Source organism: Watersipora subatra, chromosome 1 (assembly GCF_963576615.1).
Source record: "Watersipora subatra chromosome 1, tzWatSuba1.1, whole genome shotgun sequence".
Classification (NCBI taxonomy): Eukaryota; Metazoa; Bryozoa; class Gymnolaemata; order Cheilostomatida; family Watersiporidae; genus Watersipora; species Watersipora subatra.
Genome location: NC_088708.1, coordinates 59,626,321 through 59,652,073, shown reverse-complemented (window position 1 = coordinate 59,652,073; position 25,753 = coordinate 59,626,321). Strand labels below are relative to the sequence as shown.

At 36.1% G+C, this 25,753-nt stretch overlaps 2 protein-coding genes across 7 annotated transcripts in view; both read right to left on the bottom strand.

Annotated features, from left to right (window-relative positions):
- LOC137406287 (uncharacterized) overlaps window positions 1–12,847 on the bottom strand; it is a 40,474-nt gene extending 27,627 nt beyond the window's left edge. The window contains exons 1-2 of the mRNA XM_068092836.1: window positions 12,735–12,847; window positions 29–168 (exon numbers count right to left, since the gene is read on the bottom strand). Coding sequence (XP_067948937.1) covers window positions 29–98 — 70 coding nt within the window. The 5' untranslated portion in view covers window positions 99–168; window positions 12,735–12,847. The remainder of the gene's footprint in view (window positions 1–28; window positions 169–12,734) is intronic.
- A 432-nt stretch (window positions 12,848–13,279) lies between these two features.
- The window catches only part of LOC137392937 (LIM domain and actin-binding protein 1-like), a 51,343-nt gene continuing 38,869 nt past the window's right edge, over window positions 13,280–25,753 (bottom strand). For all 6 annotated transcript variants that reach the window (XM_068079328.1, XM_068079303.1, XM_068079319.1 and 3 more), the window contains one exon: window positions 13,280–13,909. Coding sequence is in view for 5 of the 6 variants with exons in the window: in XM_068079303.1 (XP_067935404.1) it covers window positions 13,800–13,909 (110 nt within the window). In the remaining variant the exon portion in view is untranslated. The remainder of the gene's footprint in view (window positions 13,910–25,753) is intronic.

Sequence of the window (25,753 nt, the reverse complement as noted above, 5' to 3'; positions counted from 1 at the left end):
GACAAAATAGTGAACATGTTGTACCTACCGGAAACTTTCAGCACACACAGCAATAAGATGCAAATTAGACAACAAGGGAAGCCCACAAGCTGATGCATTTCCTGTGAAGTTTAGTAAAACGGTAAGACTAGTAATCTTCAGTACTCCTATGCTGCCTGTTGTGCTGATCTGCAATAGAAAAAGGTCTGTTATCGCAGAAAATTACAGCCCTCCTGAATAGAGAAAGCATAAGGCTTTAATTAGTCTCTTGAGTAAGATGATTGGGAAGGGTACGCTGCTCTACAGTCATCGCTGCTCTACAGTCATCGCTGCTCTACAGTCATCGCTGCTCTACAGTCATCGCTGCTCTACAGTCATCGCTGCTCTACAGTCATCGCTGCTCTACAGTCATCGTTGTACAGAAGATAGCCAGGCAACGTATACAGTAGAGCGCACCACATGTGTAGCTATTGCCAACAAGACAACAGACATGAACCTTATGAAATGCTGAGTTAGAAAATGCACCTAATCAGATAACTGCTAGTAGAAGTCCTTACATCTGAAAATTGACCTGTAATGGTATTAATGCTATTGTTACACAGAGTGCACCACTGAGCGGACCATGCAAAGAAACATTTTTGGAGCCTTTGTGTCATGCATAGATCATATGAAGTATTACCAGACCTGGACGTATCACTAATGGGCCGCCCCACGTGAGAAAATGTGCTTTTAGGTTGGTTTATAAGCTAGTTTGTATGATGGTATTTCCAGTACCCAAAAAATCTAGTACAATATCGATGCAATGGTATCGCAAGAAAAACAAGTTAAGACGCATCAACCTGCAATGCCTAACACCAGCGACTGCTTCAGGGAATTTCATCCTTCTGTATAGCTATCATTCGGAACTGGCCAGTATTGGCCTTACTACAATGTATTATTTGCAGTATACTTTAGATGATGACGGACTTCCGCAAGTTCATGAGAACTTTGTGAGCCACCAGAAGTCATTGCGAGATTTGAGCACAGTTCAACTTCCAAAAGGAACAACAGACCAAGCTATTGTCCATGGTGAAAGTTGGCATCCCAGCTGATATGAGTCATGGATACGCTTACGAAGGTTTAACGCCTGTTGAGAACAGCCATTTTTTTAAACAGCCTCGACTCATGGTATCAGTTTGACCATGTGATGAGAGTACTTATATAAACGTTAATTGCAATGCTTGCAATGATCACAGCTGACTTGCAGCTATGACAAATTCCCTATGCATAATATTATGCCAAGTTTCCCCACAGGATAGTGTAGTGACACCTGTGTGTGCCAGTGTCAAAGTGCTGTGCTTGTCAGCGGATCACGTTTCCATAGGGTGCTATAATCAAGGCATATGTCTACATATGAAGCAACAGGAAAGGGAGACCGATACGGGTGCACAAGTGCGACACCATTGGTTGATAAAACCGTTTTCATGGCCCAAAGATGGCGCTTCGTGTGGGTGTTTCGCTTCCGAACAGAACAACGGCAGAATTTACTGAATCATGGCAGAGTGAGAGCGACACGGCTGTTTCCATGATGGAATACGGGAGTTTATCGCTACGCTATTGCTGTATGGAGACTTAGTAATAGGGTGTAGGCTATTGGGTGCACACGAGGCGTTTGTATTGCAAGCATGCATCTATTTTTTTTTTTAAATGTTGGTCATCTGCCTGCCCTTCGGTATGTCCAGCTATAGCTATTAACCCTTTCGCAGGCAAGTTTTCTTTGGGCAATTTGAGACCCCCTGGGCAGATTAATTTTTCACAAATTGATTTAAAAAAAATCATTGATACACTTTTATTTATGATATTGTATATGCGTATTGTGTTTTTATTATACAGGTGAATACAAATAAATATTTATAAGTCAAATTCTTATATAAGTGTTTCTCTAGCTATAGTACTTTTGGAAGCATTTGCCCTTGCAGAGGCCTACACCACAGTCTTGACATCATGTGCTTATTATTGTTCCTCTTTGCCTTTGCCTATAGCTTTTGGAGGACGCCATGACAGTAAAAGAAAGTTGTTGCACTCTGGGAAAGATTCAGAAAGCAGTAACAGAAGCATAAACAAGCTACAAACAAAAATCCCCATTTTATTCAAATACGTTTTTATTTCAGATTTTTCGTTTGTTTAATATTGCAAAAGCAATGGTTTTTTTTCTTAAAACAGCTAATTTTTTGGTTGCTAACAGAGACCAATATATTTTAGTTTATTATTATTAAAAAAATTAAATAAAAAAATGCAATAAGCTAACCAGAAATCACTTTATAAAAAACGTTCGTGTGGCGACATAATAGTCGCTCTGCCCATTGGCGTCAGTATCGCAAAACGACAATAATGTCGCTCTACCTGCCAAAGGGTTAACTCATTCGCACCTGACTAATTTTTAGGCGATTAGCCCCAGATCCAGCTAATTTTTTAGGAAGTTGCCGTAATTCAAATTACTACTACAGGAGACAGACTTGAGATCATTTACTCATTCATTTTTACAAGAACCAGCCAAGTCTCATCTTTCAAATTATATTACATTCATATAGACAACTCATATCCCTTTTATGTAGATCCGTGCCTCAAAGAAGGTAGTTTCAGGAAATTTCCAATTAAAAAAAAGTTGTCATTTGCTGAAACAAAGTTAGATTTGCACCATAAAAGTTGAAAAATATACAAATTTTGACTGAAATTACTTATTTATTACATCCAATACATAGTTATGAGTATTATTTATACATATGCAGTTAGTCAAGAACATGAAAATCATGAAACTCTAACTTCGAACTTTTCCTCACGAGTATCATCCTTCAAATAAAAGCATAGCAAACCTATATGCCAATATAACTAAAATAAAACGTCATGAAAATGTTTCAAATAATAAAAATATGTTCAACAACTCCGTTCTTGACTTTTCAAACTTCATAGACAGCTTCAAGAATCAATATGATCCTATCGAAACTGAAAGATAACATTAGTCTGACTGCGGCTGGCAGCCTGAAGAGTACATTTTTATTTGACTATAACGATTCAATTTGGCAAAATTAAAAGTTGATAAAAACTTTCAAACATTAAAAATAATGTTTCTATTTTATTTATGCAGTCTTTCAAAGTCTTACCACTTCTGAATATGCATATTTACTTCTGGAGTTGAAAAAAATTATCGCGGACGATGAAATTTCAAGTTGGCACGGTGATTTCCGGTTTTGGTAGATATTGAGATGGGTGTACTAATTTGGTTATAACTTTTTCCAGGGACGTCATATAAAGGCATAATTTAAAGTTTGTCTGATTGGCCAGAAATTGTTCTTTCTAACTAATCAAAAATTGTTTTTTATAATTTGAAAATAACGATGCAAGGAGTTGGTAGATTTCAGACGCGAGTTAACCCGTTGGGTGCTTATCAACATTATAAATATGCGAGTTAACTCGCACCTGTGTGTGAACGAGTTAAAATCGTGGAATTAAAATTTTGCATTCTGAAGGATTTGAACTAACAAGGATTGCAACAGCAAGTTTTAAATTAACGCGCTCTTCTACTGAGCTATACAGAGTGTAGTGATCAATGACGTTATCATATATGGTGTAGCGTATGCACACGCTAAATGACGAATTATTTGAAACTATGAATTCTATTAACTCTATGAAACACGATGCTTTTTCGTGTTTTCTTGAACTTCTATTTTTGTTTTTTGTAAGGTTCAATTGCTATATCGTGGTAAATGCCTAATTTTTTTCAAGCGGGCGATTGTATTATCTCCGTAGGAAGAGCCTCGACATTATCGCTCCGTTTGGTCAGACAAAAACAGTACGATATCTCATTTTTACATTTGTACCAGTGTCAAGAGGTACCAGTATTGTCGTATTCAAAGTTTACGATTAATACGACGACACACACACATACACACATACACACGCACGAACACGCACACACGCACGCACACACACGCAAGGTGGTGTGTGACGTTGAAGGTGTGCTCCCCTTAAGCCTATTGTAAAATTACCGTAGTCATGAACCGTAAACCGAGTGCAAGTAATAAAAAAAGTAAAAAGCTTGTCAATACAAACCAATTATACCACAGTTTTTGTACAGCCTTTAAATTAAAAAGTTAAGTCTAGTTTTTTACTTTTTTGAAGAGCCAAAGGAGTGAGTTTGGGAAGATCTTGGAACGGATTAGGCAATTTACATGTATTCTGCTGTTTGTATAACGTAAAACCCCTATAATTTAAACATTTCCAGAACGGATTATTTACGTTATAGGAGCATCTACTGTATTTGGATGCTAGTTGTCACTCCATTACTAGCTAAAACATGGCCCCTGACTGCATTCAAACTCACACTTGGGTAGTTTTAACTAGAGTTGCCCCGATTTTGGCATCGAAATCGGTATCGGTGCCGACATGGGTGTTAAGTATCTGAATCAGTATCGGGCGATTTTTTCTTAAAAAATCTGAAACTTCAGATTCTTTTTACTGATCATTTAAAAAATCAGCTTAAATAATTTATAAAAAACTTAATTAATAAAGTATTAATCAGTAATGTTTTTTATCGTCACATTGTCTTAAAGGCATGTGAATAGATGTTTAAGCTAAGCAATTTCCGGGTTAGGAGGTAGGCCTATAGGTAGTAATAAAGATATGCAACGTAACTTCTCCAATTTGAAATAGGTAAAGTTTGCACTAACTTGATTTATACATCTTTTATTATTTTGTCTTAGTGTCAATTTCTACCATCTTTTTAGTGTTCTTAAAAAAGTTTAACACTTGAACAATAGGCCTAATCAATTACTTAGCTTGTTAAAACAAATATTGGCTCAAACATACTAATAATAAGCATTAGTGAATAAAGGAATAGTCTTGCATTTCAGTCTTCACATACGCAGGTACGCCAAAAGGGAATTCATTAAAATATTTCCTTTTCTTATTTTACAGCTTTCCAGACTAAAAGTATTCAAAAAACTTTAATCTAAAAATGCTCTTTGGTTTAGAAGCTGCATCAAAGCAAAATTTACTATGTTAAGACTTATTTGCAAAATTATAAGCAATGGTTAGTCATACATAAAAGTGAATTTTTGCAAATATGGGCGTTCTCAGACTCCCCCCACATAGTGTTTTTGCGATGGGGACATGAGAGGAGTACGGATTACAATTGCATATCCCCTCACATTTGTAGGAGAACTGTGGTAGTTTTTGCCTTGATTTGGGTACATGTGATACGTAATAGCCTAGTATGGTAGAAAATTTGACAGTTGAAAAGCGCGGTGTTCACGGATCATTAACAGCTAAGACTCTTCATAAATAGGGTAAGGTTTGTAGGCTATGTAGATAACCAAACGCTTGCCTTCTATAAAATGCATTCGATGAGTTCGAGAATTATTCTGATCGAACTAGTTTGCAGGTGATCGATAGAGCCAGCACTGTAACTGTGGTTGCGGCAGATCACCGAAAGTGACGTGTGGAAGATAACTCCGAGTTCATAGATATGCACTGGACTAAACAAATGTTTATCATGTATCCTATTCATTGCTCCACAGATTAGTGGTCTGACAAGTCGATTAACACTTTGAAGCCTGGGTCCGAGTTAACACGGGTATATTTTTTACAACCGAGAAAAACCGGCCCAGTAGTTTTGCTATAATTTGCCCACTTTCGATTTAGTTGAAATTACAAAATTTTTAGCGTTTTTCAGCTGATATCTTTTAAACATAATTCCGAAGTTTTAAGGCGATTAATTGATTATTTTTTGAGATATCATTAAAATACTGAAAGCATGTCAAACAGACCGAAACACGAAAGATGGCTACTGAAAAGAGATAGCCCGCAATGACGCACTGGTTTAAATTCTTGATAACGAGGGGTCAGAAATTGACTCAGATAGTGATCCAGGTATATGCTTCCAGTTCTTACATTCACCATAGTTCAGAGCTTACTACAGCTGCTATCACCAACCAAGAAAATATATTCAATAGTCCAAGCATTATATTTCATCTGCTACCTCAAAAACATCACTTTTTTGATAGATTTTGGAATATAAACTATTTACACCATTTTACTTTTGTTTATTTCATTGTATTCTATAAGCTTAACCCTTTTACTGCCATCCATGTACAACTTTAGCTTTTGGCCCACTGCCAGCCATTTTTTTGAAAATTGCCAATTTTGCTGCATAATATGTAAACACTCTCCAATTTCAAACATTATCTAGAACATTTTTAGTTCATATTTTGTTGCCAAAGTGCTAACGAACATAGCTATGCAAAAAATGAATGTATCTATATTATGTGCATTGCTAAAGCTATGTGAAGCTACGATCGCTACGAAGCCGTTACAATCCTTCACAATGTTTCTTACTCTTACAAAACTATTACTTTCACCACCATCAGAGTCAGTACTGTCACTTTCATTATCTGAATATTTACTTCAAGTCTGAATCTGAATTGGCTATGTCATCAACAAAAACTATTACTTTTCTACCATGGGAGGTTTTTGTAGGAGCCATATAACAACTAAAAAATTTGAGAGTAAAAAAAATTGTTCACTTTTGACTTCGAATTTTCTGATCAGACTATATTTATATAATTAGCCTCACGAATATAGGCTAATTTTTTGAAGTAATACTCGAACATCACTGTCAATGCTTTAAAAATACTTAGGATCATTGGTTATGCTGTCACGAACTAATAATATTCAGTTACTACACAGAAACTGTAAATTTTGCAAAAAATGTGTATACGGCAGTCGATCATAGAGTTTGCATAAATTCGTGTAGGGCAGTGAAAGGGTTAAAACTTCAAAATGCTGTTCAGTTCAAAAGGAAGTATACTATTCTATGTACTTTTAGTGTTGATTAAAAGTTGTTGATACTCTCTAGGATCAGGGGACTTACATATACAAGATAGACTTAGATAGAAAGACTTAGATATACAAGTCTAGATGTCAAAGTGTTAAGAAAAGGTGCTATGGGGCTCTAAGTGCTATTCCGTCGCTTTGACCACTCCATGTGAACCAGGCTTTTATTGGAGCATAGGCATCCGGGTGTTCATCTTGGATTAACATCTCAGAAAATCTCACACCAGTACAAATCAGATAGAAAGTACAAAAGGCATGAACGCGATCTAACTGTACAACTGATCTAACTTGAAGGAAGTGAAGCAGTCATCCCTGCTGAGTTTGATTATGAGAATAGAAGAAAAAATCATTTAATAGTAATACCTTACTAACGCTAAAAATCTGTAAAGAGAACAACAAGCCTACCTGGGTAAACAAACCATTGAAAAAGTGGTGATGAAGAATGTTTTGTGTTTGACTAATTACCTCATGTTTATTACATATATAACAAACGTAAGCTTGTCACCAAAGAATAACAAATATATTTGTTATTTGTTGATGACAAGCTCTAACACCATAGTCAATAGTGTCCAAGTTATACCTGGACTAACGATGTCAAGTATCCCTGTATTCTTGTCTCAAGAAAATAATTTGTTTTAATTTGAATATATACACTTTCGACACTACTATACAAAATGAAATTTGCCAACAAGCTACATAAAATTCACTACACCTCTGCTTGATACATTAAACCATAACTGTCACGTACAAATTTTATCATATTTAATAGGTAAATCAGCTACGCTGATTCCGATTTTGTACTCAAAATAAAGACTGGTCCACTAACCTTCAAAATCATTTAGGCTTTTTTAAAGCGTTTCAATATCCGTTTCGAAAACAACACAATCGGCATTACAAGCTCCGCCCATAAATATGTGACGAAACCTAGCTTTTTCAGGAACGGAAGTTAGGAATGTTTAGTCCAATTTAGAATAATAGAGTTGAGTGTCTTAAAACCCATTATTATCTAAATCCAGCCTGTAAAATAATCTCAGTCTTTTATGAAAGGTATATAAACTATTTAAAATTGCTCATAGTTTGTTACATGATGTTTAAATAGGCTGAACGCCAAGAAAAATGAGCTCAAAAAGCGCGGTTTTATCACAAGCTAGCATTGTTATCGCGCTTTTTTAAATATGCAATGTTAAATAGCTTATCTACCTTTAATAAAAGACTGAAATTATTTTTAAGGCTGAATTTAGATATTAATGGATTTTAAAACACCCATCTCTATTATTCTAAATCGATCTAAACAACCCTACGTAACTTCTGTTCCTAAAAAGCTAGGTTATGTCATGTATTTATGGGCGGAGCTTGTTGTGCTGATCGTGTTGTTTTCGAGACCGATATTAAAACGCTGTAAAAAAGCCTTCATTACTCTGAAAGTTAGTGAACTAATCTTTATTTTGAGTACAAAATCGGAATCAGTGTGACTGATGTACGTAGTAAATACGATAAAAGTTGTACGTGACAGTTATGGTTTAAAATTGCTTTGCCATTGCTTGGACAAATCATATGAACTATCTAGTCTTGCTCATCCCGACAGTAGGCAGTATCAGGTTCCTTGATTATAAGTTAACCCTTTGAACCCTGGCCATCCTTGTAAATCACTAGTGTTACACCTACGAATTTTTGTCATATTTTTCATCTTCGTAGCATGTACAAGTAAATGGTCTTAAACGTCGCATATTTAATTCTTCGAAGCAACTCAAACCTCCGACTCAAGGTTTTTTTTTTAAACATATCAACAACGAAGTACTGCGTATGATGTAAACATCAATATTCGTATTATTGCACAAATCTTTGCGATTGGAGGTTAGATTTTCACCGTCTTCTTTCATGACGTCCTTACAGCATCCCTACGCAGCTCGGATCAATTTATCATCGTATCCACTTGTATCATCGTATCAGCTCATATTGTAATAAAGAGCTACATGTATCATATATATATATATAATTTAGACGCAATGCATTTTTTATGAATCATTGGGGCGAAAAATAGATTTGAGATGCATTTGCCAAAAGCCATTTTGTAAGACATTTAACGATTTCAAACTGACTGCTATACACATATCAGGCGTAAACAGAAAAGGCTAGTTCACACTGTGCACCATATGTCAGCACTGTTCTCTTAGTGATTATTTGTCGATTGTGTGCACCATAAACCGAAGGCATCGTCGAGGCAACAGGGATACTTCGGGAAGGTTCGCAGCTGTCAAACTTTATCGATAGTTCTCAGAACGTCCACGACAGCCTTCGGTGATGATTGGCCGTCGCGAATTACTCGATCTATATTTTCTTTTATGGCAGTACCTGCAGGGCTAGTATTTCATCATTTCGGCGACAGCGTTGTATAATGGGAACGTTATGCTGTGGACATTTTGCTGATGTAAAAGCAGAGAGGTTTACGATTGAGTGATCATTGTTATTGCAGACGATCACCGAAGTATTGTGTGGTTGATACCGATATAGCATGAACCAGCATTACAGCTAAAAACAATAGAACCATTTTTGTGATATAATAATACTGGGTGCATTACTCAGGCTATTTTGTTGAAGACGCATGGCTATCATCATGAGCAATTCTACACTGCTATTGCCATTGCTATAGCATCATGGAAACTCGTTCTGCTCGATCTTTAATTTTGTTCTTGGCAAACTTTTTTTGATATTATACAAACATCACCTGTATACTCATCATTTTTAGCTACACTAAAAATTTGAAAACAGACATCAATTTCTTCGCTATATTAGCTTATATAACATACTCATTTTCTTAGGTTTTCAAAGACCTACCTAATACTAAATACATGTATAATACATGTCCTGCCTAAATACCTGCATTAATACATGTATACATGCACCCCTTTATACTTGCCTAAGTACTTGTATTAGGCAACAGTACTCAATACATATTCAACAGCATATAAACATCGAATGTATGGCAGACCAAGAGCGGTAAATCGAATTTTTTGTGGTATAATTCGAAATATAAAAAGGTTAATACTGTATTAATTTTGTCAACTTCTGAAACATTTCATGAGTAAACTCCAAAGTAAACAAATAATGAGAATTAATGAGTAATGCCACATGCAATCTGGGGCTACATTTTTCACATGTAACTATAAATACTGGAAATCTCTGATACTAACCTTAAATGCACCTTCAGCGTTTTGTAATTAATCCAAAGCCAAATTGATTAAAAATTCAAAACATTTTTTCTAAATGAGTAGAAATCATATCAGCTTACCATGCCAACCAAATCAACCACAATCTCAATTTAAGAATATCAACATTTGAAGGGTTTTGTTAGAAGATGGGACAATTATTTTATAACTGGTTATGGACCCACATAGACCTGACTTGTCAAAAAAGGGAATGTACTTAACAAAAACCTTCAAGTCATTGACACAAACTATAATTTTGCATATAGAGCCAATGCTAAAAGTAGAAGCGGCTAGTGTCCTAAACCACAGCTGCAACAACTTGTACGCAGTAAAGTGTTATAGCATTAGTGGTACCCTAGACCTATAATTATATGATATCGATACATTGAGAGTGCACCATTATGCTATTGCCTTGTTTTTTTATAACATTGGCCCTTAACTTGGTATATCTGCCAAAAAGTTTTGTTCTGAACTTTTTATAGTCAAGCTTCAAAATACGAAGCTAATCTGTTCCAATATGCGTTTCTTATATTAGAACCTTCCTATGGTGGAATAAATATTCTTACAAGAATATATTTCGCTTGATTCGTCTTAGAGCCCAACAATGATACAAGTAATTACATACATACATGCACAGCAATAAAACGGCCTTCATTCTAAGAAGCTACGTAAAAAGCCAAATGTGGAAATCTAAATTATAAAAGAGATAAGTTAATAAAGTAACAATAAGTGAAAAAGGGGTTTCATCATTACTTTATTTTAAAAAGAGGTGAAAATTACGTATGCGAATGATGTATTATATTATGTGGTTGGCGTGCAGTCACAGGTAGGTTTTACCCTTTACCAGGGTAAAACACCCTGGTAAAGGGTAATATAACGCGCTGAGTGAACTTGAAGCCTGCTTTACACCAGCTGCCATTTATAAGAGCCAAACAACTACAGAAGAAAAAATATTACAGGAAAATAAGTTTGTTTCCGTTTAGTAAATGAAAATTTTACTAAATTAAGTTTTTTTAAAGCCTAGTTCACGTTGGTTGCTATTCATGGGTGAATTACGTACAATATACAAATGGAAACAGTTGACGAAGTCAAACATTCTTGGTTGTATCATAGTCACTACACGTAAACGACGGGAGACCAATGTAAACCAGGCTAATAGATTTGGATAAGGTTGCGTGTGGCAAATATTTATCTGAAGATCCTAGTTGAAGCTAATTGAAAGCTTTGCTAATCAAATAAGGTTGATTATAAATGTAACTTATAAATCAATGGTCTGGGCATAAAATAATGAGACTTAAGATTGTCTTATGTATTTGCTGGTTTATATTACGATTCAGCTAATATTAATGATTGGCAATCCTAACTACCATGCTTGTTACGCAAAAGACCTATCTAGTACCTACCATCTGCTACTTTTTGATGCGCTTAATAATAATCATGAAAAAATACAAATGGACCACACTGGATGAATGCACAACAAGTCACACTTAACTACACAAAGGTAACAGGTAAATAGACAATAGAACGCAATAAAAAGATTTCATAAAAACCCTGGATGTAAAAAAATTGTGAAATCCATTCAAATCGCAAGAACCTCTGCAAGGAAATAAGAAGGATACGTACCGTCTCTATTTAATCATGTTACCATTGTTATAAGAAATGCTCTGCCACTTACCCAGCCATGGTTACCAACAACATATCACTCGAGAAAAAGCATTCCCAATTCAGTCGTTAATATACTACAGTTCATCTTATTTAAACATTAATGAATGTTCAAGTAAGATGAACCATAATTAAGTAAATCGAGTCATAATCGCAAACTGATCACACACTATGGGAGGCATATTGACAGAAGCCAGTTGGAAAAACTTGATTGGACTGTCTTTCCCATAAGCGACTGCAAAATTTTATCTAGTCTCAGCTAGCTGGCTGGTGTGTCAGTACATTCAGTGTAACAACAGAAAACGCTTTGTAGAAAACCATGCTTTTGGTCTGTGATGCAACAACACAAAAGATTTGATAAACTACATAGCAAAGTCCATGTTATTGCATCTGAGATTTCAAAAGAGTAGATTTTGTAGGTTATCATTGATCGGACAATCCCTAATAAACAAAATGCGCAAGTGGTTCCCACAGTTTAATGCTGCAAAAAATTATTCTCCTCTCAGACTCTTAGGCTACATTTTTACTTTTGCAGGTTTGCTTTTAGGTGGATTTTAACTTATATCATAAAAGGGAAACATTTTATATTAACTTACCGGGTAACTATGGTATATTGTGAGACAAGCCCTATGATCCTAAACATGTTGTCTTAATACAAATTGTTTAAGTCTCTGAGAATTGTTGGCTTTATCGGCCCATAGCTAGACTGTGGGATGTACACCTGGTTGCACACTGTACTCTGGACGAATACATGCGGCATTCTGTTCTAGTAAAGGTCTACTCACAATGCATCTTTTGAATGTTTATGCAGCACTGTGCATTCACTAAAGCTTACATATGTTGTAAACTTATTTTAAGCAAAAAGAAACTATGGCCTATAACTAAGTCAGTGCATATGGTCTTCCCTTCTATGGAAGACCGGCAAACTTATTTTTTCACACAGACAGAAAATTAACAATGAAATACTGATGAGTTTTCGATCTACACAGTAAAGAGTGTCTTTTTTAATATGCATACCTTTGAAATCCTGTTTGGTTCATCCAGCTATAAATTCCGATAAGTTTGCATTAAAAGAATGTGACGGAAGCTAAAGAGTACTAAGCTGACGACTTATTGCAGTTACTCCTAGTGCAACAAAGGATGCTCGTCTGCAAGCGTGGGCCGTCCAATCGTGAGAACATTTCCGTATAAGCTCCGCCTACATATTACTAAACCACACGCCGTCTCTGTCGTTCCCAGAGCTCTCACATCGAGAGCAGACATTTGTCAATGTGGCCAGATGGCTGATATAGTTATCTTGTTACTGGTAGCTAACTATACAATGCTTACGGCACTTTTAGTGTCCTTTGTAGGTGACCATTAACTCATATGTCGTTGTAACTTTGTTTTTCTTCCACTCATGATGCAAGTATTGTTTCTAAGGCTCATTTAGCAAATCAATAGTTCTAACCGTGCAACCCTTGCTACCAATCCTGTGAAAGTCAAAAAGTTGCACACTACTTTTATAACCGAATAGCCAACCAAAAATGTATGTATCCATACGATCTTATAGCTTGTGAGGGTTATAACTGAGTTAGTCGCAACAAATGTGTTTATTTTTATATACTATAAATATTGTAGAACAATTTGCTAAAACAATAACCAAAAGACCATCTTGAATAAATGATAAAATGAAGGCAATGTATAACAATGAGTGCACTGGTGGCTGGCCTAGATACTGAAATACTCAGCATGCCCGCAAATCTCACAGATGAAGAGAATCCAGTTATCAGCACAAATATCAGTCTAGTCAGCATAATGTAACAGTTAATCTAGAACATTAGCTATTCCAACTTGGATAATCAATTACGTGTGACAAGGTCAGCAATAGACTGACATTGTACCTGAAGCTGACAATAGAATACAGGTACTGCCGGTCAAGAGCCTTTACTAACGGCTTCTGTGAATTCTTCGACTAGTCTATTGAAAAAATACCATATCATAGTAAATGTAGCACAGGAAGGTTGAGAGCAGTTGACATGCAAACTGTAAAGCTAAGAAGTGAAATAGACCTCCGAAACAGTTTAATTGCAGCATCTAATTTTAGGTCTCTGTTGTTTGGGTATCTGACGGGGTTGGGGCTTCTTCATGATGTTTGGTCCTGGTTGATTTATGTTTTCTTGGTCGATTTTTTTTTAGATGCTCCTTGTATGCTGAAATAGAATATGAAATTACAAAGAAACCGTTTCATCGACCAACATTCTACAAATTTCATAGTGAATCGGATTGTCTCGTGAAATTGCTATTTGATATAAAGACCAAGAAGGGTTGTTTCTGACTAATCGAGAAGCAAGTGTAAAATTTACAAAACAAACCCGCTATTCTAAAGGTGATAGGATTTCCATAATTGACAGTAAATCTACGGACAGCGCTAAATGCCACTTTTTTACTGCAAACTCTTAACAAGTTGACCTCAAAAGTGTCGAAAACAACAGCCATTGTTCAACTGCTGGCTGTCTTGAATCAATCTCTAACTAAAATACCTTGATATAATGGATTTTTTTCAGATTATAAGCTTATAAACTGCTCTACAAGCCTATCAGAAACAACTTACAAAAATAAATGGTTATCTGTTGATATGCCGTACTCAAACACAGACAACTGCCCATCCATGCAAGTGTAACGAGTAACATATAATAAGATTTCATCACTTTTTAAAATATTCTGTTCCATTACAATATTGACACAAAATGGCATGCTTTGATCATATGGACTAGGAATTTAACCTTGAGTAAACACAATTAGTCTCTGTTGTGATTGTTACTATTACAGTCGAAACCTCCCCCACCTAACCGCTTCTCCAGTTCAGTCCACACTTGCTGAGTTTTTCTAAAGTCAGGGGTCCGGATGATCGTCTGAGATGCATCCGTATCTGACGACAAAATAACCGCTTTAACTGATAGGTCGGGCTCGTGACAGACGATGAGTGAGCGCAAGGTCTTCGCCAGAGTGCTGTACGATAATTTTCATTTGTTATTATTACTGTTATTAAAATTAAATGGTACCCTATCGCAGGTATAACCATATTTTATTCTATCATGTATACTGTATATGCATATTGTACTGCAGCCTAGGAGTGGGTGTGTGGGACAATATGGGCTGTATAATGAACAGTAGTCAGTTTTCATGCAAGAACAAAGGTGGGTTGTCTCTATTCCACAAGAGTAATATAATTGTCTGGGCAGTCCTTACAAATGCTCAATTACTATCGACCAGTATTCTTCTTAGTTGAAGCAAAAATTTAGCAATTCGATTTGAATTTTTCAGTGGTGAGGTTATTGCATAAGAAAAAGCAACAATGAGATGCCAGCACTGCCTTAAGATTAGTTTTGCTGGTTCTAATCAGTGTCAGACTGCTCGAAGAGTCTCACCTGTAGGCCATACGCAAGGGATTGCAACAGTGAAAATCGACTCATTTACTCAGTCTGTATATAAGAGAAAAGGATAAACAAGCAGGCCATCCATTAGCAGCACCTGACAGATATTTATAGCATAGAATCCCATGGATGATTAGAGACTATCCCTGAATTGATTGCGCCTGCATCTCATTTCTGAATACCAATAGCGTATCATAAAACAATCAACTTGAATATTTTTAACCTTATTCTGAATGTGAGCAACAACGGCGAGTTAGGTGAGGTTATAAAAGCCATTTTGTTTTTAAGAAAACATGGAGCAGCCACGAGCGAAATTGTAGAGCAACTGTCAAACGAGATTAGCTGAGTTAACTGCCTGCAGTGTATAGCTGAACAATGACTGTCTCCTCGTGAATTAGTGCTCGTTACATGGCATTATTTTAATGTTTAGTAACATTTGTCGCTGTTTGTTGTGACAGAGAAATGAACTGAATACATTTAGAAATAGCTGATTGTTCCTTCACTCCATGTAATTCATTTCATTTTCATAATCTAAACACACATTCCTAATGAGAGTCACATTTCAATAGACCAACTTTAAATTCTAAGCAAACTCGACCACATCAGAGGCGTGAATACATTTTCAAGTGAGTGTCGGTTACAAGCACCAGCGTGAGAATTAGCCAATTCAATTGACCAGCCAAGGCCAAGGAATTACGGGCCCTAGAAATTTTGATACTTTCCCTTAACACTAGAAAATAAATCAGTTAGGTCGCTGTCAGGTGAGATAGTAAAACGATATTTTATGGAAAGCCTAGAAGGTTACTCCCGCACGCCCAGCATGCTTCCAATAAGGCCAAAGCTATAGGTGCAAAAGCTGTTTTAGATTATGCTCTATGAAATCAGCTAATCAGGTGCTGGCAGCTATCGCTGACTGTATCATCAGCTTTTTGTCTGACTAATGAGCACAGCTGCCGGCCACAGCAGCAGTCTACGTAGCGCTCGCTCGTAGAGTCTGTTTGCCAACTATAGACATGATCAGATATAAAAAGGAGCTTTTAGTTGCAAACTGAATTTGATCATTGGTTCCCTCCAGCCTTACAATTATGGAAATGCACAGTAACAGCTGACGGTAGTGTTATCCGTTAAAAATCAGATATTTATGTCATTATGGTAATGCTGCCATGCCGTAATTAATTATGGCATATGATCTTGAGGAAAGTTAACTTAGTTACGCCGATAGGGACTGTGAAACGGGTACGCAGCGGTAAGACACCGATTTACAATTCCCCGAGAGCTGATCAGTCATACCTAATTATTACTTGAAACAAAAAGACAAAAGATCTGAGACGAAGGCAGCGGGCAGCACTACTGAGCTTCTTAATGGTCATGTCAACTCTTTAAACTAGCTAATAATGGTCTCAGTATAATCCAATAGCCAAAATCCTTGGCGTGATCATTTTAAAATGCTAAACAAATTAGGTTTGTGTCAAGGCAGGTTGTTCAGCTATGCAATACCAGCCTTGTGTTTAGACGTCGTTAACTAAATACCAAAATATATCAGCTGTCAAGTTTAACAAAGGTTGATTGTGGCAGCACAACAGTTTTGAGAGGATCATTAGCCTCAACTAACAATATCACTTACTCAAATCACCATTCCTTTCAGCGTATTGGCTATGACAGTCGTGCCAGTTGTTATCACTTCCAGCTATCTTACAAAACAGTTTTAACCAATTAGGCTTCTCTGGCACATACTCATCTACTAAAGAATGGGGAGCCACATGTAAGTCCTTATAACAACTACCTGTACTAGCCAGCCATGAATTGGAACCTCATTCCAACCTAATTCAGAGTTGAAATGTTAAGCCTATGATTACAGTCGAACCCACCTCTATGGACTTCGCTGCTGAGAAATTTCTATTGTTTGGAATGGCTGATGCAGCCATGTCTGTCTAAAGAATGACAACTATGACTGAAAAATGGTTTTAGCAACAGACAACGCGAGTGACGCGTCTGCTTCCTACTAGATTGTCGTCTGCTTCCTACTAGATTGTCGTACAGACGGAAACTAATTTTCGTTTGTTATCATTACTGCTAGTAATATTATACTGCACCCTATTGCAGGTAGAATCATGTTCTACTCTCTCATATGCACTGTATATGCAAGTTGTACCATATTATAGGCTAAGAGTATGGCATGAGGGCGAAACAATATACCCTAGGACACTTATGTATTCGCCTCATCTAACTTTTGCGTTTTTGCGGAGTCATCCTCTCGCGAAAATTTCATGTGCGAAACTAAACTATCATAACGAACGAGCGAAAACGCGAAATTAAATAGCTTTGTTCATTGATAGTCCAAGAAACAAATGGCAGCAAGCGATCAAATTGCATTATCGACCTCGCCCGCACCATTCTACCTGCGGTTCACAATTACAAACTAGTCCCAAATTAAAAAATTTTTCTTATCGGTGAACCAGGCCCGTATTCCCTGGGGCAGCTGGCCGGCTGAGCCGTCCCAACTTTTTAGGAACTTCCGTGGCTAAGTACAGTCAAACTCGGATAACTCGCCCTCGGATAAAATGTAACATTTCATCTCGAACACGAGGTTAACTCGAACGGATTTGTTTGGTCCGTTCCCACGCAATGATGAATTGCTTCAGATAACTCGACCTCAACATCATTTATTCGAAACGTTATTTGCCCAACGGCTATGGAGACGGTTTTTATTTTACACCGTCCCCCTCAACACCCCCAGGTGTTTATAACTAGTCGCCTAACATTAGCAGCCCCGACTTGCAACCAGTGAATACAGGCCTGCGGTGAACTGAACCTGAGGAATCTAATTATGTTTGTTCCACTGCATTTATTTTCACATCACTATATTTTCGCACTCATCAGAGCTGCGAAATTAAGGTGCAGTGAAATTTTACTCTGTATGCTACTCACGAAACTAAATACTAGCGAAATATAAGTGTCCTAGGGTAGGATGTTCAATATACAGTACAATACTCAGTTTTCAATGTCCAGGATTTTCAATGTCCAGGATTTTTAATGTGCGGACATGACCCAGTCTGTATTAGTTTGAACAAACAAGGGTTGACTGAACTAAGGAACCATATTTTAATTAAACCATATCTTTAATGGAATATCGTCAACATGACATAATGAAAGAATTTCCATCAGAAGAGCTATTAGCGCGTTTCTATGAGTGAATGATGTTTCAGACCAGATTCATGTGATCCTATCTACCTATATTAAATATCTACCTATATTAAAACACTGCTATTACAGGAGAAATTGGATTGGACTGTCCCAAATTCATACTTGACCAGTTCCAGAAATATTCAGCCAACTGGTAACAGTACTGTACTATGCTGCACTGTATTTGAACTATAAAAGACGATGGGCTAGCAATTTTGTACAAAACGAAACCAGCGCAGAATTATGTTAACACTAACAATTTTATTATGTAATTAAATTGACACTCACAAAATGGAGTCAAGCCAGCATGTCTCCGCAACAGAACTAATCACGGCTTGCATTCTATTACCATTACGTTAGGAACCATTCAAATGAGCCCCGGTTTAGGATCAGGCTATTCGCTATGACTCATTAGAACGGCATGACTCAGATTTGGTTTGTATAGCAGCGCTAACTGCCTTTAACCTTCAGTTGTCTCTAAACTTGACATTAATTTAGTCGAGGAATTTAATCTAAACATGGTTACTTTAGAGCTGCTGATGGAAGTACAACGGTCAGAGTTACCGCAGTGCGATGTCAAGTATGGCATGGATAAGAGTCCAATTCTAAACATGACCTGCTTCCCAAACACTTCCAAGTCATTGCATGGTTCGCAGGTGCATTCCCACATGATATTTCAGACTATTAATACATAACTATCCACTCTTGACCACTTTTTATAATAAAATTTAACTAAAGATCAATCAGGGTAAAATTGTGGTATTACCACAATTTTACCCTGATTAGTGAGCCGCTGTCCATGAGCAGTGTCCATGACCAAATACTTGATAATCTCTTAAAAGATTGCTTTTTGTGAGAATATGACATTTCGTAAAATCAATTTGATTTTCATTTCTACAGATTTCTACAGATTTCAATGGTACAGAATACATGGGTTTTCTAACTTATGGATGCAGGCATGACTACTCCAACCTACGCAGTAATCAATCTTTTATCAAACTTGTTGAGCAGTAAACCTTCAAAGTTTTACAAGCAGATGCGGATTCGAACAAATTGTTTACAATACAAAAATTCCATAGGAACTAGATTCTACAGGTCCTTGAATAGTTGTTTTTCATTTTCACTTGACAAAATAGAAAAAGATGAACTTTTTGGTACGGAAAAAAAACCAAGCAAGGACAACTCTAAACTTGCAACAGCATTGGTTGCAAAGCAATATTGCTAATGGTATGCAAACGACTCATCACAGTCTAAATGAATTATATTTAAATCAAAAACAAAAATCTGGGTACCTAGACAGCAAATGATCGTAACTGTCAGTAAAAACCCAACAAAATATTGGTTTCTAGTAATAGTTATAGATCTACATGCTTTAGCATATTTGTTTTTTAAACAATAAACAAGCTAACTTAATTTTTCTGTTTGCGCTACTTGTGATTGTTGACATGTACAGTTAAACCTCGGTACTCGAACAATTCCAGACTCAAACGATTTGGAATTTGAATGAAAAATTCAAGAATATTTTGCCTCAGAACTTGCGCATGTATTCGGAATTCAAACATTCAAGCGTATGTCGATTCAGTAGCACTAGTTTGAGTCAGCCTGTGAACAAGGAGAGACAGAAGCTTCATTTCATGTTTCGTTATGACTGATTTTTATTAATCATGGGTCCCAATACTGTCAGCAGTGATGAGCAGCCAAAAAGGGAGACCGCGAGGTCCACGATTAAATTGAAAAAAGGAGAGAATAGCGAAGTTTAAAGGAGGCACGCGTACCAATCTTTATCTTCATAATTTACTGTTAGTAGTTGATGTTATGTTTCAAATACTGTAGCAACTCATTTTTTTCCAGAAATATTTTCTTTTATATCATTTTTTTTGACGTCATCAAGTCATTTGCACATGCGCTCGTTCACGAAAAAGCTGCCATATTTGTAGAAAACCATCGTTTTTCTTTTATTTACTAGTACTTTTTGGTGTTGTTTTGATACTATAATAAAAAAACTGCAAACAAAAGCATTGTTTTCAAAAATTCATTGCAAAAGCTTCGTGTTTTAAAATTGTTTATAAAGATGGCCGACAACGATAAAATGACGTCACGAAAAAACGGGGAAATTGGTTTGTTATATTTAACCAAAATCTGAAACAAACTACGTTCAAAAACTAAGGTATCACTCACTTTATTAGCTATAGTGATTGTGCAAAGTATGGGAAAGTCTTAGAGGCCTGTACACATTTAGAGTTACTTTACCCTGTATTTCAATAACTGCTGCAAATACTGTAACAATCTTCGCTAAATTCTCCTGGAACCTAGGCCTTTCTAAAGAAATTTTATGATTTGTGCTTAGTTCCTGAGCAGCTTTTTCCCCGAAAAAAAGTAGCATTATCTACATTTTATGGTGCGTGCTAAAATGCATTGGTAAACTCTAATTCAGACTGGTTCACATTAGTCAGCTTCGAATGTTGACAAAATGTTTGACCTGGCTAAACATTTTTAACTGTATCACGCATCTTTCACGCATTGAATAATTCCCGATGTAGGCCAGGCCTTCCGTACAGGTAATGAAACAAAATTGATAATAAACGACCATTTTTATCCAGTCCAAGATCTAGATTAAAACTGCGTGTAACAAGTTGCGAAGCCCAAAACTGTCACAATTTAAAAAAACTACCATTTTGTATTTAGTACGCACAACTCAATGTGTATTTAGAAAGTTATTGTAAATTGTTTGGAAACAGTTTCTGTTTCAATGTCCGATATCTCCAAACTAATACTAGCCTGTTTGGGTACTGTAAAACAAATGGTAAAATTCTTACGGCTTCAAGTTTCAAAACTTTTCAAATTCTTCGTTTAACAACAATGTAGTGCTTTCATTTGCAGCCATGAAATATGGATTGTAAGTACACAGCTACATACAAATAATCTTTGATAAATGCTCAGCCAATGATTACCATATGGTGTTTGAACTCATTTCACCTAATCTGAATGAGTAACCGGATAGGAATATAAGCAGAAGTAGTAGTGTGAGAGAGAACAGGCACCCGCTGAGAACCAGCTGATAATGGAATGGCTGAGGATATAACATTCATAAACCTACAACTGCGTAACACTAAGAACAACAGTTTAGTAAAGACCTGGCTACCGATAAATGCATATTTTTCGTAGCCAACAGATTGGCAATGCGTCGAGAGCGCATTGTCGTTGCGACGCTTTGAAACAGATTTCCGGCTACAGCGGCAAAGATAAAATCGACACATCTGTAAATGACTGAAATAGTTGATTATAATGATCTCGATTCAATTTTATTCATTTTCAACACATGCTAGTTACATCCAAAATAACTTTTAAACGATGATGACAACCAGACTTCACACAAAATACCATTTATGTTGATAAAGACATCATCACGTGTAACATATATATGAAAGCCACTAATATGAATTGGAACTGTTATAAAATAGTTCAGATAATCTTTTCAGTAATCTCACGACCAAACACGAGCGAAGCGATTGTTTGGGAGCTTTATGATAAATGCATATGTGCCCACAACTCATGAAAATTATTCATCAACACCGTTGCAAACCCTTGTATCGAAATCTCATCAACGAATTTAAACCATCTTTCAATGGAGTCATTTAAGTATAATAACGATACAAAACACATAAACCTATTTAAATATGTTACGATGTCTTTGAAGTTTGTAGACAATATCCTAAACCTTACCCATCTGATCGGATTATACATAAATAGACAGATTAATTTGGCCTAAAATCGCAATAAAAACTTGACAAGCCTTTTTTAATCAAAATTAAGATCGGCCAACGAAACGCTTATAGGGCGGTGTGACAGAGAGTAGAACCATTAGGTCGTGCGCATTTCACGAGAAAAACATGCACATTTCACCAGTCTATGGCATTGTCCAATTGCCGAAGGTTTATGTAATTAACGTAGAAGTACTGAAAAGTAATCGTTTCTTTTTTGCCGATTCTACCGGACTCTGACATTTTGGACACTTATAATGAGTACTTTGGTATTCCAACTGATGTCCAAAGGAGTGAAAGTAAAGGAAATGACGATGATATTTTTTTAACGATTCTTATAAGATTATTACAATATTTAATTGTAAGAATAATGTGGTGGACGTTGCATTTACTCTATTTACTCCTATATGCCTTATACTGTCTTGTCCTTTTAAATATCGTGATTCGTCTCCCCTGTCTGTTGTATATGCTTATTTCTTATTACTCTGTGTGTTTTTAATCGGCGACGCCAATAATTATTTAATCATACTTATACTTCTTTTTATATTATTATTATATTCAGTTTCAACCGTGTGCTATGTTTTTACTTGTTTTTGTACATATCCACCTTCATTTTATATGGTAGTAAATTGGGTGATTTGGCAAGATGGGCCAGGCTCCCAGTGGAGTTGTGAATGCCTCTGTTGTACATTGATTGTGGCGCTTACAGTCAAATACAAACTTATTTACCTTGAACTCATACGCTCTTTCTCTGCCTGAAACAGGGGTGGATTGCAGTAGCCAGTTAAGGGAAGGCGCTTGACCTTAACAATAATTATTCGATTTTATAAGGTTTTTATGAGATTTAATTATAAGAATAATCATTCGAATTTACAATATCGAAGTATATAGTGACCGATGGTGTGCAATATGTTACTGTTATTATTTTTCTAAAGATTTTGTTGATGATACTGCGGCTGCGCCTAATATCGCGGTACTGCCAAGCCGTTTTTAATATCTGCAAAACTAAGTAATAGGCCTACATTTTCTTATAGATATACATCTATTTCAATGACAACCAGCTAAAATCTGTTTAGATTTTTAAATTCAGCATAATTTTTTAGATATAAATACAGAAAATCTAGATAAATATCACAACTTCTTGATATTGGTTGCTATGACCAATTATATACAGCCCCCCCCCAGCCTGTGTGTATTACACAGCAGCTTGCCATTTTACTTCTAATATTGCATTTCTTCTATTGCAGGGGAGATATATAAACATATAATCTCTTCCTTTCATTATTGCTGCTTGTACATAATAATACCTAGTACATTACAGCTACCATTGCAGCTCTCCTATATTGCACTGCAGTGCCATTTGACTGCTAATATTGCATTTCTCAACCGGCAGCACCCTTTATTTTTCCGTTATCTATTTGGTCGTGGGCTGTATGACAAGGGAATTTCTAGTTAAATATATGAAAAACATTTTCATTTTCTTCTATCATTTCATTTAAAGTATTTTTGCTCTTTCATTATTAAGACGTAGGAATTTTTTTTAAATAAAGTATATAAAATCAAATGAGTATAGCTGCGCAGATGTCATTGCTAACACAAATAGTTGTTGATCCCTATTATAATGGCGAAACAATATAGGCTGTTTAATGTACAGTAGAATACTCAATTTTCAATGATTTTTAATGTGTGGACATGGCCCAGCCTGTGTCAGTTCGAACAAATGAGGGTTGTCTGAACTGAGGGAACAACAATCTAATTTAAACCATATCTTTAATGGAATATCGTCAACATGTCATAATGAAAAAATGGTGAACAACAGTACACAATACAGTGTACCCCCGGGTTACAGCATCCCTGTTTTACAGTTTTTTCGCCTTACGATGTGGAACACAGTGTTTTTTCATCCCCCCATTACCACTTTTTTTCACTCTTTGACATCAACAAAAATGTCTCTCAAAATTCAAATTTGGCGGTCGGCGTGCTGAGTATGTCGAAATAACGAAGGTGCCGATATGCTGTTCGCAGAAATCCTTCCCACAATGCCTGAAAGAGGTATGATGCTACTTCTCTCTGCTACCGCAGTTTAGCACTCTTTGTGTTTCGTAAATGCTCGATATTGCGTTATTGAAACGAAAATTAGTGAAAAGAATATTTTTATCCTTGAGCTGACATCAACCAGGTTGTTGGGAAAAGAGGCTTTCATATCAGTAGTCTCCGCCCCAGTCATGCCTTAGCTGTTGAACTGTCGCTGTAGTGCTATACGAATACAAATGAAGAGAATCGCCGGTGAAGGAAACTCCTAGAAGTCACATGGTGACAATAAAGTACAGTGGACCCTCGCCATACAATTTTAATTCATTCCCGTGTGGGTACTGTAAGGTGAAAATGCAAACACCCCCAAGTAAAATGTTATATACGTACTGTACATATTAAAAATTAGTAGCAAATTGTATATTAATCTTAGTAACTATAGTTACCTACGGTAACTTTAGTGTTATGATCTTTAGTTATGATCTGCAACAAAACCTTCATTGCAATAAAATTATTTTTTTTACTTCTTCCCTAAAGATCGATATGAATCTTAGGACCCATGGCTAACGAATTAAAGTTAGACATGCAGTTATATAGTTATATACATATAATGCATTAAAGTTTTTAATAGATATTAAATTAAATGCTAAAATATACAATAAATTTTCACTTCAGCTTACTTTTCACTAATTTTCATTTCACTAACGCAATATCAAGCATTTACGAAACACAAAGAGTGCTAAACTGCGGTAGCAGAGAGAAGTAGCATCATACCTCTTTCAGGCATTGTGGGAAGGATTTCAGCGAATAGCATATCGACACCTTCGTTATTTCGACATACTCAGCACGCCGACCGCCAAATTGGAATTTTGAGCGACAGTTTTGTTGATGTCAAAAAGCGAAAAAAAGTGGTAATGAGGGGATGAATAAACACTGTGTTCCACATCGTAAGGTGGAAAATCTGTAAAACAGGAATGCTGTAACCCGGGGGTACACTGTATGTGTACTGCTGTACACCATTACTCTAAATTGTTTCGGAGGAGGATTCTCCTTCAAAGATGTGAAGTAAACGTGCCATTGCTGTTTATATTTTCTTTTTCACATGATTTCTGATGTAACTGATCTGTTGTATTTTTCGCTGTTTCATTATCAATTTTTGCAATTCTTGGTATTGTATCTTAACATAGAATGTTTTCGATGTTTTAAGAACAAAACATACGAAATGGTTACTTTTTGTTTTCTGTTTTCATCATCATACAGATAGAAAATATTTTATTAAAAATGAAGACGATCTATATCTACCCGTTTTTATTTATAGTATGTAGTATACAGTACAATTTACGGTAAAATATTAAAAAAATACTCTACTGATATCTCGGCTTGGAACGGATTAAAATTTACAAGCCATTAATTCTAATGGGAATAATTGTTTCAGATCTCGAACAACTTGGTTTTTGAACAACCTTCTGGAACGAATTATGTTCGAGAACCGAGGTTCCACTGTAATAGCTTGCGGCAAAAAATATTTTGTAAATTAGTGTTTGGCTCTTTGTTGCATTTTATGGAAGGACTGGTATTAGCCTATTTTTCATGCACATATCAGTATTGTAATCATTTTTCGGAATAGCCGTATTGTATTGCACAT